At 34.7% G+C, this 15,490-nt stretch overlaps 1 protein-coding gene across 1 annotated transcript in view; it reads right to left on the bottom strand.

The window, feature by feature from the left end:
• LOC136766526 (serine/threonine-protein kinase 32B-like) overlaps positions 1-15,490 on the bottom strand; it is a 68,648-nt gene that overhangs the window by 38,514 nt on the left and 14,644 nt on the right. Inside the window, exon 3 of the mRNA XM_066720040.1 lies at positions 4,488-4,639. Coding sequence (XP_066576137.1) covers positions 4,488-4,639 — 152 coding nt within the window. The remainder of the gene's footprint in view (positions 1-4,487; positions 4,640-15,490) is intronic.

Below are 15,490 nucleotides of genomic sequence, written 5' to 3'. Positions count from 1 at the left end.
TTTCACGATTTATGGAAAAGTTACTATTCCTTAACGTGCATGTAGCTGTTTAAGTGTGTAATTGATCAAACCAAGGACTTGAACAAACACTAAATATATAAAAAACATTGATCTAGTGGCTAGTGGACATGGATCAATTGTTTGTTTGATCGTTTTATCAAAAACGGTTGCGATAACCCCTATCAAAATTCAACATTGAGAAACATTAACAGGGATCTGGAATACCATAATCTCCTGCACAACCCTATATAGTACTTTGTATTGCTTTCATATTATTTCTTATTCAATCAATACCCATTTTAGGGCAAACTGCCAGTCTTAGGATTGAGTTGTCTGTGATGAACAATTGCTCCAATCACTAATTTGAAACACTTCACAGTATTAATTAAATCCTGCTTAAGATGTCATGAGCATAAAAATGAAAAGCATAATAGCTTAACATAATAGAAACAATTATTACAGTCAATTAAAATGAATAAATGATGACTAAATGTACTTGATGTGCACTAATAATTAGATGCCCCATTCGGTTCTTTAAAACTGACAACATTCTATCATTGAACCCTCAGAGTCAACAAAAAGGATTAAAAAGGAACAAAAAAACGAAAACTAAACTGTTAGCAGAACAATACACACATGCACACACACATCGTTTCAAGAAATAAATCATAAAGTAAAGAATTAAGAAAATGTATGTCCATCAATAGCAAATCTGTAAAAGACAATATGAAATTAGTTTTTTTTTTTTTTTTTACCAAATATACTGCTGGTCTGTGTGCTAAAAAATAATCTGAATTATTCTCCTTTTTATTACAACCACTAAAATACCTTGGACCAGGGGAATATTTGGTGCAAAAAAGTGAAACTTCTGCAGAGAAGAAAGTCACAAGCACTATGAATCACTGAGGGGGAACTGTTGTGTTTCTGTGCTATATTGCATCCCTGGTCTTGTAAAATAACCTTTCAGGTAAGATCATTGTTCCTGTGACAATCCAAGTTGAATTACAAGATGCAAGGATTTCTAACGTTTAGTCTAAGAGATAGAATAAGAAATATGGTTTGGTTTTATTTAACATCCATCACCATTTAACGTACTGGAGTTGGCAGGCTGCTTGACATGAATGGCATATTGATTGCTCATAACTGGGCCATGACAGACCAGGATGGTTTTTATCAATAGCCCAATTAAATAAAAATAAAACCTGTTAGATGAAGTTTAGCACTTACGCGACCGAGCACTTCTGGTAATATGAAAATCGTATGTGCATGTGTATATGTAAACAGTGGCTACAGGAAGTGTTCACCCCCCGTGGACTTTTTCACATTTTGTTGTGTTAATACCTGAAATGTTCATGTTGATTGTTTTACATTGTTTTTTTTAATTGTGAATCAACAGTTAAAATCTGAAAGCTCTTGTTAGATAAGTATTCACCCCCTGAGTCAATACTTGGAGGAACCACCTTGTAGGTCAAGGATTTCTGTAAAGTGATGTAGGCATGTTGGTACAGCAAGAACATTTATATGAGATTTCATCAGATAATATAATACATAAATGCATAAATGAATGAATCAATGAAAAGATGCAGCACTCAAACCATGGTATGTTCTCAACAGTGCTACCTCTTGAAGAACTCATTTTATCAGAAGGAAGTCTGCACTGGAAAACTGCACATGCAGAGCTTCAAACAAGCTCCATTCAAAACCCTGTTATTCCATCACACAGACAAACAGAGATCATTCATCAGGTAGTTTCCAGAATCTTACACTACACAGCTGAAAGCAAGGAGATAAAATGTCAAGAAGAAACACTGTCTTCTCACAAAACACTGCACTAGGAGATGCCTGCTTTCATTATGTAGTGACTTTCATCAGTACATATACATATTACTATATAGTTCTGTATTTTGCAATGCAAATGACATCTAATGTGATTTGGGGATATTAAAAAGCAGTGCAGTGCATTTTTTGTTGCTCCAGAACATCCCTACTCACACACTTATTTAATCAAAATAAGAAGCATTGGCTCTTAATTCAAGTATGACAAAATGACTTGATGTTAAGTGTAATGTACTGACAATTTTATGCAAATACGTTAAGCACAGTGGGAAATTACAGTTTGTTAAAAGATGATTTATTAACTCGGATGTTATAATATGAAATAACCATGCTTCAGGTTGAAATGTGTTGCCCTGTGGATTACAAATTAGTACAATGACTTTAGTTGATATTTTACACTATGGTATTCTTTATCATTTAAATAAATACAATCTTTAAAATAAATAAATATTAAGAATTTAAAATGTATATATTTGATCTATGTTATTTAATCTAAAGCTTTAATATTAAACTAAGGAAACAATAAGGACATTTCCTAGTTTTATTTTATTTTATTTATTTAAAAAACAACAACATGTTAATAAGTCCCCCCAAATAATAAGACTTCCACACTTCACAGAAGAGTCTAAGCATTCAGGCACAAGCAAATGAAACGTTTTGAATAAAGACTGCCTCCAGCGAAATGGATGTATTTCCAATTAAAGCAAATCCCAGGACATGTTCTCACCCTGCAGCTTCCAATGCAGTAAGAAGTCTACATACTACTTAGACAATCTTACATTCTGCTTAAATATGTGTCTTTTAAATTGGAGGGTGCAAGAACAATCAGTGATAATGAAGCCATCAACATTGCAGATACCTCTGCTCAGGATACAGTCTGTTTTGGCAGTGTGTAATCAATGTTGTGCTGCTTAACTTGGAGAGCCTTAGCTGAAGATGCTACGAAAAATCCATAAGGCAGAAATATCAGACAGGTTACAAAGAAAAGGAAGCCATTTGGCCTATTTTCTGGTTTGGTTTCTAGTAGGTTATGTTATTGATCTTAGGACCTCATCAAGCTGATCCCATTTAATCAGCTTCCACAACATGATGAGGTCATTTGTTTTGGAGTGTTTCCCATTTCCTGCCTTGAATTGCTCTTGTCTTTAACTTGAATGTGCTTCTCCTGGAGGTTTTCAGCTCATTGAGGACATTTCAATGACATCCAGGGAAATGATGTCAAGTGTTCAGCTTTATTTTGGAGCAAACCAATACCAACACGTTGCAGAATATAAGGTGTGCAATACTGTCCATTATAGCGGCACAAGAATGTGAAAAAATGTGATATTAACACAATGTGTGATTTGGGCTCTTAACGATCAAAGACCAGGGTTTTTACATCTGCGTTGTCAACTTCAATGTCCTTTAAGGGTACTAAATCACATTGGTGTGTAAGGTCTGTTTCCTCATGAGTGCACCAGACTTTGGTGATCTTTACTGTTCTGATTGTGTTGTATAGAGTGAATACAATGTTTCTGGTAACGCTTTACAATCAGTCTCACTAATAACAGTGTATTTACATTGTAGTTACTCATAAGAACAGTTTTATTATGCATTAATACAATGTGGGCCATGCCCGATATAACTCCAAAGGTAGCCTCTCAGTCGGTGGGCATCACAGACAATTGTGTATTTACATATACCGTTAATCATTTTTAAATATTAATTACATTGTAATAATGCAAATTGCACTGTTCTTTTGAATAACTAAATGTAGTTACTGAGTACCTACCTACTATATAAATACACTGTAACTGGGAGACTTATTGTAAAGGGTTACCATGTTTCCTTTTACGGTTTACCTTAAAGACTATCTTTTATAACCTGTACGTTAAAAACAAAACAAAATCCAGAGAAAATAGGTTGTTCCTCTGTAGGTAGCAGATGTCTTTATTCATATTCTTTTTCCTGAAGTGAATGAAATACATCTAAAAGTAGACAAACATCTGACAGATTTCTGTAGAACCAGGTGGCCTTTCAATTAAAATACAATGGTGCATATGTGCTTATCTGGACTGTGGACAATGAAGCATGGTACATTTCAGTGAGTAAGACTTATTATATGATGTAAAAAATATATATTGCCAATAAGATGATGTTATTTTCTATTTGAAGATTAATTTCAACAACAACAGTAGCAATGGTAGTTCAATAAGAGAAAATAAACAGTGCGAGAGTTGGAAGTTTACCAAGCCCTGGTCTTAAATCAGTTCCAATCAATGGGAATCCTTAAAAAATTTGTGAAGATGAAAGTGTTCAACAAACTCTTAAAATAAATCACTGTTAAATAAAGATAATTTAATGATCAATATTTATTCAAGGGGTGTGAATTATTTTGACAACAGCTATATATATATATATATATATATATTTCTCTTGTGTCCTGAGTAGATATTCCTGGAACACAAATTCCTGCCAATTAACTTTATAGCTGACTCAAAAAATCATGAATCATTACAAATAACCGTGTCACTGAGCTTTGTATTGTAATGTGGCATGTCACACAGCTACTGCTTGGCTCCTTCTCACAGGTAGGTGTTATTGTATTTAATTACTACAGTCTGACCGGCTAAAGCGATCACACTGAGTCAGAGTCAGACTGCTTTACTAACCAGAGGTTGACAAGGAAGGGATGCTCCAGGCCCTGCATTATCTGTAGTTCTCTGAAGACATTACGGACTTCATCTCTCTCAATGCACTTCTGTTTGTTCATGTACTTCATTGCGTACATTTTCTTGGTGTCTCTCTTCTGCACAATGCAGACCTGTGGAGAAACAGGGAAGACAGGAAAGAAATTATGAACAAGCACACAATTACACATTTTCAGTCCGTCCCATTTTTATTTATAAGTAGTGGAAATGGGCATCTGACAATAAAATAACCCACAACTGAAAACAAATTTGCAATTTACAGGTAGAACAGGCCCAGGCACAGTGCAAGTAAAAATAATTCATGAAAACAGATTGTGACACACTACAGCCTCTTACTGAGAAGTAAAATAATCAAGATGTGAAATATGAAAGTATTTTTTGAATACCAGTATGTTACTTGAAAGCTTTAACAGTACATAGGCAACTACAGTCCTCTCTCATTACGCTGCCAAGTTTGGGACAGTCATATAAATTGACAGTATGCAGAATTGGCACAATTAAAGGGGCAGTGAAGGGAAACAACCACACAGTTCATTGGTGTGAAACGATTCAACATCGGAAACTGGCAACAGGCAAGGAGGAGATTATAAAGGGGGGTGGTATAGAGATGTATCTGTCTGAACCCCCTGCTGCTTGATCTATGAAGCCTCACAAAAGACAATCAGAATTCAGCCTTGAAAAAACAAACATGCAATAAACTGTCATATCAGAGACCTGAGCTCTGAAGCAAGGCTAAATCATTAATTTCCAGCTAGCTTTAATAGTTTCACTGCAAGAATATTAATAATGTGGGTAATTACCGCATTACCCCATATCTGACACTCAACTTTAAAAATAATAGCAATTAAAAATAATTAGAAATGGAAAAAAAAAGTAACTGACACCCTCCAAAGCGATTTCATAAGAGTAGTGGTAGTAAAGCACAGGTATAAACTGATGGATGGTCAAATCAAAGGCTTTTCATTTGTTATATCCCATTGAGACAGGATTCACATGGATCCAGTTTCCACATGATTGTACTTAATGGAATTTCTATTTCAACACTTTTAAAATAATTCCCTATCTACTTTATTTCCCCTTATTTGAACTTACTTTTTCTGTCTCCCCTAACCAGCAATGTCCCACTTAATCAATTACAGGATAATTTAATAGGATATTTGCAAAAGCACTTATTAGTGCAGCAAAGAAATTGGAAAGTGAAGCACAGAAGTCAACAAATAACGCAGTGAGAATTAGAATATAGACAGAGAGCAACCATGAACATAAATAAATAAAAAAGCAAACAAACAAGTAAATAAATGAATACATAAATAAAAAGCCTAAAGCAGACTATGGAGCAAGAAGAAATAGATACTGATTCTAATTAAGTCTCTCATTCATATATTTTTTTACACAATTTACCAATACTGTTTTGTTAACCTAAGCATACCTTTAATAAGGTTTTGTATATATACAAATGCTCTGTAATTACTTGTATCACAAGCTCACGAATACATAAATCTTGATTTCTTCATACTCAAAAAAGAATTTCATAAGACAAAATTGAGCCACTGTCTCCAGGTAACATCCCCCTGCATGGATCATATGAACGTGCTTCAATTTCTCTCATTGTAGGGAAATTGCCATCTATTGAGACATGACTGGAATAAGACAAGCTACTAGGATGAGGCATTAAAACAATGATAATTGTCCCAAATGTATATTGCTTGATTACTCCTAATTTTGGGTTTATTGAAATCTCAATTATTTTGTTCATTTATTGTATTTAGTGCTTCTGAAGTATAATACATTCAGTATCTATCAAAATAGAAAACATTCACTTGGGTAGCGAAACACAACAAAGGTTTTACAGATGTGTGACAACATTTCTGATTTGACATTCTGCAATTGTTCCCCAGTTTACAGATCCTCAATTTAATTTAAAACACTCTTTACTGTTCAATTTACAGTTTCATATGAAAGGCTGACCTTTCACTTCAAGTGCTGCAAGTAGTCCTTACTTCCAGTATATTGTAGTTTCAAACCAGGGTAAATGTGTTCTATATTTATTTTAAAAAATATCAGTGTTTGGGGTTCAGTTTCAGGACTTTTAGGCATCTGTATTGGTAATGGAAAAATGGAATCACAAATGACCATACATTCTTAAATAATTCGATAAAGATGGATCAAAAGAGATGTTTTATCCTTAAAAAATGTATAAAATCCAAGTCCTTTATCACATGCTTTCTCATTGACTCTAATGTGTTACTGTGAAAAAGAAATTACTTTAATAATACAGGAGACCACAATTTTGAAGCTTTTCCCATTTGTTATGAATTCTGTTCCACCTGTTCTTCCTAGGCTTGTTTGGGTTTTTCAGGGTAAATTGAGTTTATATGAATATTCTCTCAAGTTACAGGTGAAGGTCAAATACTATCCAGCAGTATGATACCATTCACTGTTTAGTTGGCAGCTGGGTTGCTTATGTTTGCTGATGGCTTTTTTCAGGTTGATAAAGCATTTGATAGCCTTTCTTAAATGGAAAAGAAAAATGTTGACTCTCTGCCTTAGGTAAAGAACAGATATTCTGCACATGACATTTAAACATCCCCTTATAAAGGCAAAACTATTGTGTATTCTGTCATTTCCTGGTGCAATTTCAATTAGATAGGTCAGGGAAGAATACAATACTTCTATGCCACAGGGTTTTGATAAACTATAAGTGGATATATTATACTTGTGTCACACATTTCATGTTACCACTGACTATGTTTACTAAAACAGGATATCATTGATGGGATGAGATTATTTTTTTCATGTAATTTCCTTTGAATGCTTCTGTGGATATCATTAGTCTACAAGCTCCTAAACTTTCACATCATGAAGTAAGATATTAAAATAAAAAATAACTACTGCCTCCAAGGCTATTTTGATAAACTAGACATGCCATAATTTACCTACAGCGCCTAGTGATTGGATTTTCTAGTAAAAATAATAGCTCACTTGTGTAAAACAATAAACCTACAATGAATCTCATAAATCTTATTTCACCATAGTAGACATGTATACAATGATATACTAGATTGATTTAAAAAGTATATTACGCAATATAGGAAAAAACTCCAGAAACCATTTCAGATTGATGCCTAAGAATATGTTCAGCAAAGGTATATTAAAGGACCTGTGGCTATCCTACAGAAACATATAAATAAGTTAGGTATACATGAACAATAATACATACATTATTTATTATTATTAATCATCATTATCATCGTCATAATACTTAATTTTTTACAGACACCCTTACCCTTACTCAGGGTGACTGATAGTGGTCACAACAGGACACCAGGATCACAAAAGCATTATTTATTACAGTAAGTGAAATAAAGTACAATATTCAGCATTCTTTGCATTAAGGAAAACTACAAGTACAAAAAGTGCCAGAAACCACAATATACAACATAATTCCTTCTTAAAGTTAACTAAAATCGGTACACAATACAGTACAAAAGGTACAACAATAAAAAATCAGCACATGAACTCTCCCTGGTAGCCCATTTAATAAGATAGTATGTGTAACTTGAATAGACAAAGCTGGCATGTAAATGTGTAGCACAAATAGTCTTCTTCAGTGACAGGACAAAATTTTGGGAAGGAGGAAAATATCTAAAATCATCAAAATATCAGACTGGGGTCAAATACAAAATGTGTCTAGAACATTGAAATATATCTAGTGACCAGGTAGCTGAGTTTAATGTAAAAACAGCCATCACGGGATCATGCATGTGATCAGAAACAGAAAAGGCTAAGGGTGTGAGTTTGGATTTGTTTTGGAGTTTGGACTCCCCAAGATGTGTCCTCTTGCTTCAATCTATATCTTCCATTTTCCACGTCACAGATACAAACATGTAATATTTAATCTTCTTATCTTTTATGTGGTCTTCTTCTAGGTCTTTCCTCTCCTGGGATCCATCTGAGACTTTCCTTTGTCCATTTTGGATCTGTTCTTCTTGCAATGTGTCAGGCCCATTGCCATTTTACCATTTTCACTCTTTTAATATATACATATCTTCCACTTACCTCACTGTGTATTATTACATGTTTTGTTTACTTGACTTCAGGATTAGGTGTACTTCAAGCCTAGACTGCTCTTACAGAAAATCACAATGTTTTCATAAAAAATAGGAACACATGGGAGTTTGTACAAGTAGCTTGAGGATAAATTGCAAAGCTTTTTTTTCATGGTTACACAGCAGATGGTGAGCCTGCTGAATTTCAGAGCACCACAGCTTCACTAAGCACTGTCTAAATATTTTGACACAATCGAGACAAATGTTCATCCAGAGGCGAAGTACATAAGTATTTACCAAACATAAGTGTCAGCAAACATCATGAAAGAGGGAAAAAGTGGTACCTTCAAAAATCACTAAGTAGCTAAATTATGCTCTGCCTGTTACCTATGGTCTTGTGAAACTGGCAATTCAAGAGAAAGTGTCAGTTTGTGACTTTGCAAATTCCCCTACAGATGTAATTTTAAAATCTCTACATTACTTAAATCAGACATTAAGCTCTTTATGCATTAGTACAGTTATCTTGTTACAGTAATACATATCACTGATTCTTGAGATAGGGGACAAAACATGTCCTACATAGAAAAGTCATATTTATGTTAAAACTCAAGACATTTATAATAATGGAAATGCTTAAAAAAATTATCTAAAGGAACTGTGAATACTGATGACATTAATTTCATATTTTTAAAAATAGTTTAATTAGAATTTGTTAAAAGTAATGCTCTGTACTTGGAAAGTACATGTAACTTAACCTGTCCTCAGAGTTCACAATGTCAAACTGCCTAATTTTATTTTTAGAAATACTACAAATGCATAAATATCAATATCAGATGAAAGGAAATGATCAATAAGTTGTGTCCTCACTTTCCATCAACTCCGTCAAATTTTTTTATAATCCTGAATAAATCAGGAAATGCATGGTCAGCTATAACCCCTTTTCCACTTCCTGCTCATGGTGGATGCAACAGTAGTACACAGAGTTTGGTAAGTTTTACATTTTTTTATATTTTAAACAAACAATGTTGATATCACTGCGGTCACTGCTTTAACATGTCAATACCGTCTTCCCATTATGGTAATCTTAGTTTGAATTGTGGAATACATTTTGGCCTTTTAATTAGGTTATAGAGGCAGCTAGCAACTGAGGAAAAAACAAAATGGCTCCAGTGTACAACACATGGTCAAGACGGAAAATATTCAATTTTGTCAACTGTCAGGTTTTATGTCTGACAGAGTTGACATGTAAGCTGAAGTGCTCCCAAAAACTATTTGGAAAGTAATATAATATTATTTTTGAATATGAGAAAATATTCTAATGTTATTTCATGGTTTTATTTACATATACATTTACACAAATGGCCTGATTTACATAACCTGTATATATAACACCTTTACATCGACTTGCATAGACAGGCTGGTGAGGTTACAATGCTATGCTTAAGATTTACTTTATTAATCCTAAGTATTAAAATTATATATTTATAGGTAACAATTGACATTTGGTTGCACTATTACACCACTAACATTGTAATGCTATGACAAGATGTTGCACTGTAACTAAGGCTGGATTTATACTCGAAGCTACAGTGACAATTTAAACTGTGTATTAAACTTCATTAAAATCATATCTTACAAGTGCAAAACTTGTTTTACTTGCATGCAGGCACACACACACACATACAATTCACACACTATGCTGTGTAGTTTCAAATTGACCTTTTCTAGATTTCTATAAAAATTCTAATATATTTTATTGCTTTGATATGTACTGTAGACACGCATGGCCAGAAAGAAACTGTCAGTGGAGGAGCAAAGAATGTGAAATAGGAGTATCAAAGAAAGAGAAGAGAGAAATTAAACAGTGACCCAGACAGCAAAAGTGAGATTCTAGAGAAGGAAAGACAAAGGTGGAAGAAGAGGGTTCAAGACAACAAAGCAAGACGAATCGGAGAATTGGGAGCAAGGGGGCAGAGGTATCAGAGAAAGTGTTTGAAGGATGCTCACAAAAGGTCCAGAAAGTGCAGGGCAGTGCAGCAAGTGGACACACCCCCAGATCTGATGGAAGATGAAATGGAGGAGATAGAGGAAATAGAAGAGTTGATGGAGGAGGAGAGGGAAGAGGAGCCGCTGAAAGGTCCTGAGGGCACTATTACAGAAATAACACTTGACAGCATTGAGGATGGAGACTGGCTAGCAGTGGTGTACAATGACCACTGGTGGCTAGCAAAGGCCATTGGTGTGGACACGGAGCTCCAAGATGTGAAAGTGGAGTTTCTGCACCCTCATGGTCCAAAACAAATATTCACCCACAAAATGGAAGGAGGAATGTCTGTTTCTGTCCAGTCAAAGACATTATATTGAAACTAATGGGGAAGGCATCTCCACTCCAATCAAGCCGTACAAGAGAGCTCTACAGCATAGCCCCTGATGTAATGGACTTCATAGAGAGAGAGCATGTCCGACGCCTGTTGCACAATGCCTAAGGCATGCAGATCAGACAAAAATGAAATCTAAGTAACTGATCCTGTTTCAAAACATATAGAAGTATTAATAGTCTCTGTCCTAGAGGGGGACATACTGCTGCAAGGAGGAAGGACAACCACTGGAAGGATTCTCAAATACAATTACAATGAAATATCTTTTAACACTTTATTAGTTCGTTCTCTCAATGTGTTAGTGACCTCAATCAGTTTGAAAAAATATTTGTTAGTATACTTAATCAGTTTTAATCTCCATCAGTTGTTTGTCAACACCGTCAATAATTGTCAACACTGTCAGATGAAGGTTTATGTTACTCTTTGTTAAATTTCTTGTGTTTATAAATTAAAACACCAGCTGAAATACATGTAATGATGTCGTCTTTGTCTAAGAACACTGGTTATACACTCACCTAAAGGATTATTAGGAACACCTGTTCAATTTCTCATTAATGCAATTATCTAACCAACCAATCACATGGCAGTTGCTTCAATGCATTTAGGGGTGTGGTCCTGGTCAAGACAATCTCCTGAACTTCAAACTGAATGTCTGAATGGGAAAGAAAGGTGATTTAAGCAATTTTGAGCGTGGCATGGTTGTTGGTGCCAGACGGGCCGGTCTGAGTATTTCACAATCTGCTCAGTTACTGGGATTTTCACGCACAACTAGGCTTTACAAAGAATGGTGTGAAAAGGGAAAAACATCCAGTATGCGGCAGTCCTGTGGGCGAAAATGCCTTGTTGATGCTAGAGGTCAGAGGACAATGGGCCGACTGATTCAAGCTGATAGAAGAGCAACTTTGACTGAAATAACCACTCGTTACAACCGAGGTATGCAGTAAAGCATTTGTGAAGCCACAACACGTACAACCTTGAGGCGGATGGGCTACAACAGCAGAAGACCCCACCGGGTACCACTCGTCTCCACTATAAATAGGAAAAAGAGGCTACAATTTGCACAAGCTCACCAAAATTGGACAGTTGAAGACTGGAAAAATGTTGCCTGGTCTGATGAGTCTCGATTTCTGTTGAGACATTCAGATGGTAGAGTCAGAATTTGGCGTAAACAGAATGAGAACATGGATCCATCATGCCTTGTTACCACTGTGCAGGCTGGTGGTGGTGGTGTAATGGTGTGGGGGATGTTTTCTTGGCACACTTTAGGCCCCTTAGTGCCAATTGGGCATCGTTTAAATGCCACGGCCTACCTGAGCATTGTTTCTGACCATGTCCATCCCTTTATGACCACCATGTACCCATCCTCTGATGGCTACTTCCAGCAGGATAATGCACCATGTCACAATGGTCGAATCATTTCAAATTGGTTTCTTGAACATGACAATGAGTTCACTGTACTAAACTGGCCCCCACAGTCACCAGATCTCAACCCAATAGAGCATCTTTGGGATGTGGTGGAACGGGAGCTTCGTGCCCTGGATGTGCATCCCACAAATCTCCATCAACTGCAAGATGCTATCCTATCAATATGGGCCAACATTTCTAAAGAATGCTTTCAGCACCTTGTTGAATCAATGCCACGTAGAATTAAGGCAGTTCTGAAGGCAAAAGGGGGTCAAACACAGTATTAGTATGGTGTTCCTAATAATCCTTTAGGTGAGTGTATATGCTTAATACTAAAAATTAAGGTGTGAAATTAAGGAATTTAGAATTTCTTTCAGAATAGTGTGAGATCAGAACAAAAAATTATATAATGAATTTTATTACTTAGCTCCTTTACTGAACACCATTATTACATACTTGAGGACTTTACACTCTTGTTGGATTAGTCAAATTAAAATAGCATGCTTTTAAGTGTGTCTGACGGAGTTGACACAAATCAAGTTATGAAGTGAATAAATATCAATTTTCAGAAAAAAACATTTTAATAAAATCCTGTTGTTAGCTTACACCTTTGTCTACAAATATATCCATTTCAAATTAATGCAGTGTTAAAAAATATAAAATAAGATCTAAAACATGTTTTATGTTGAATTCCATACCACACCTTCAGGCTTTCCTGAATACAGCTCAGTGAAACTGTACAATTCTCTGAGAGATTATTTTATCTGGGGGTTTCACTACATACATTCAGGAAACAAGGCTGTTGGATTGAATTTTAATAGATCGTTATTTACATGCTATGGTTGCATCAGTTGCATTGACAGGTGGAGAAGCACAGTAACATGTCTCTGCATTTAAACACTGGATCAGGAAGATCAGACATGAATGCCTTCCATGTAAACATGTAAATACCCTTTGAATGTCTTTTTGTTTTGTTATTTTTATGAGGAAATTATTTGAATGTGTTTTTCTCTTGTTAACCTGTTTATATTACATATCTCACTGAATCCATAACTAATTTGAAAAATGTGCAGTATCTTCTTTAAACCAAGCAAACTGTGACTGTGTTTGATCACACACTAAACATATTTTTGGTTTGTTTGTTTATTTTGCCAATGGGGCAAATTACATGCACAAACTGAAAAGACAACACATTTCTCATGCATTTGTGGTCACCACACTTCTGCTTCTCTCTGTGAATATGAGTTGTTGTTCTTTTTAGAAATAATTGAGTTTTTGAAAAGCAAAGTATTAATAATAAAATAATGGGAGGGTTGGTTTTATGGAACATGCTGAAAAGAGATGGTGTGTACTGATATCGCTCAAATAACTAATGGGTTTATACGGGGTGTAATGCTGGACAGAGAAGATTGAAAGAGTAGATTGCCATTGTGTCCAGTGGCGGTTCTAGACCATTTTAGCTGGGGGGGCATGGCCGGGGCAAGTTGTGATTTTGGGGGGGCCATCATCATCCCCGCGGTTAGCCAAATTAACAGGGGGTGCTGACGGTGTAAACAATTTGTCACATTTTTTATATCAGAAATACAATTGCTCATATAAGCAAATCAGTTGTTGATATCAGCAATTGTATTTCTGATATAAAAAATGTATCCCTAATTTTATGATTAAATGTTAAAACCTGTGATTTTAATCTGGTCAGTAAAATGGCTATTTACTGACTATTAAAAAAATATATTAGTAGTATTATTTTAATTAATAATAATAATAATAATAATAATAATAATAATAATAATATAGGTAAATGTAAAGGTTAAATTAATAATTTATGTTCAGCACAGTAAAAAATGGTAATTAAGCTTTTGAAATGTATGAATGAGTCAATGTTCAACTATACACATGAGAAAGTCACTATTTTTCAGTTACAAAGGTTTCAGTAACAAACTACCTCCATCCCTAAAGGGTTTGTAACTATTGTACATTTAATCTTGAAGTTTGCAGAACTATTAAAAAATGTAGGCCAATATTTGAAACAAATGGCTGTTATACCTGTCATAAAAACTGGATGGTTTTATGAGGTGACACTGATGGAGATGGCTATAATGATGCGGCTGACTAAAGTGTGATAAGACACTATTAAAGATTGATCTTCTGTACCTTTCCACTGTGGGATTTGCCTTGTAAAATTAATGAGGGAGAAAAGTGTATTATTCTACCTGAGTGCAGAAAAAAGGGCAGATCTAGCCTTAGAAAGAAATAGGAATGAAGTATTAATTGACTGTTAAAATATTCTATATTATGACATTTCCAGAAAGTCTACTACTTATATTTTGAGAGCTAAAATAAATGTGTTCCAGAACATGCAAAGGTTTTTGGAACAGTATGAGGAAAACTTGTATTGATGTAAAATAAAGAAAGAAGAATCAGAAGTGAATAGGTTTTACATTTTGCTTCCATTTCTACTTATTGAGTATGTAATTATTTGTCTTTGAAATATCTCTGTGGTGTTCACAACACTTGGGGACAAGCTTCATTGATATTTAATGTCAGGTCTAATTGCAGAAAAAAATGGCGCTGCACACTTTTTGGAATGAAATTAATATTTAAAGAATGATGTGTCACTTTATATATATAAAAAAGAAATTAATTGTACCAAATGTGTGCTTTCAGTTTTGTTGTTTGTGGATGTTCTGTGCCAAGCACGTTAAGTTCGCTATTTGTTTAAAAACAATCTTAAAAGATAGCCTATTACTTGATAATATTATCAAGACTTTGGAGCCCAAAAAAGCATCCTGTTGTTACATGAAAATACAAAATTATTTTACAAACCATAAATAGCCTACAGACCATAATTACACATCTCAATTAGTGCATTTGACTGAAAAAGCTTTACCTAAAGTTGTATATATTTTTCAATATGTTGAAAATAAGAAGTAGCCCCACATTGTTTTTTAACTGTCCGCAGGTGATACTCTTGCATTGAGGTTTAGTTTCTATCACAGCTGCAGGGTATTAAGCACAGCTTTCGATTTAAGAAGAAAATGCAGATTGTCTTGCTGCACAAAAAAATATATATATAAAACATGTAAAGTCATTATAAGATACAAATAATCATAAAAAACATATAGGCTTAATG

This window comes from Amia ocellicauda, chromosome 13, assembly GCF_036373705.1.
Source record: "Amia ocellicauda isolate fAmiCal2 chromosome 13, fAmiCal2.hap1, whole genome shotgun sequence".
Classification (NCBI taxonomy): domain Eukaryota; kingdom Metazoa; phylum Chordata; class Actinopteri; order Amiiformes; family Amiidae; genus Amia; species Amia ocellicauda.
Note: the sequence above shows the minus strand (reverse complement) of the source record. Positions and strands in the feature narration are given on the sequence as shown.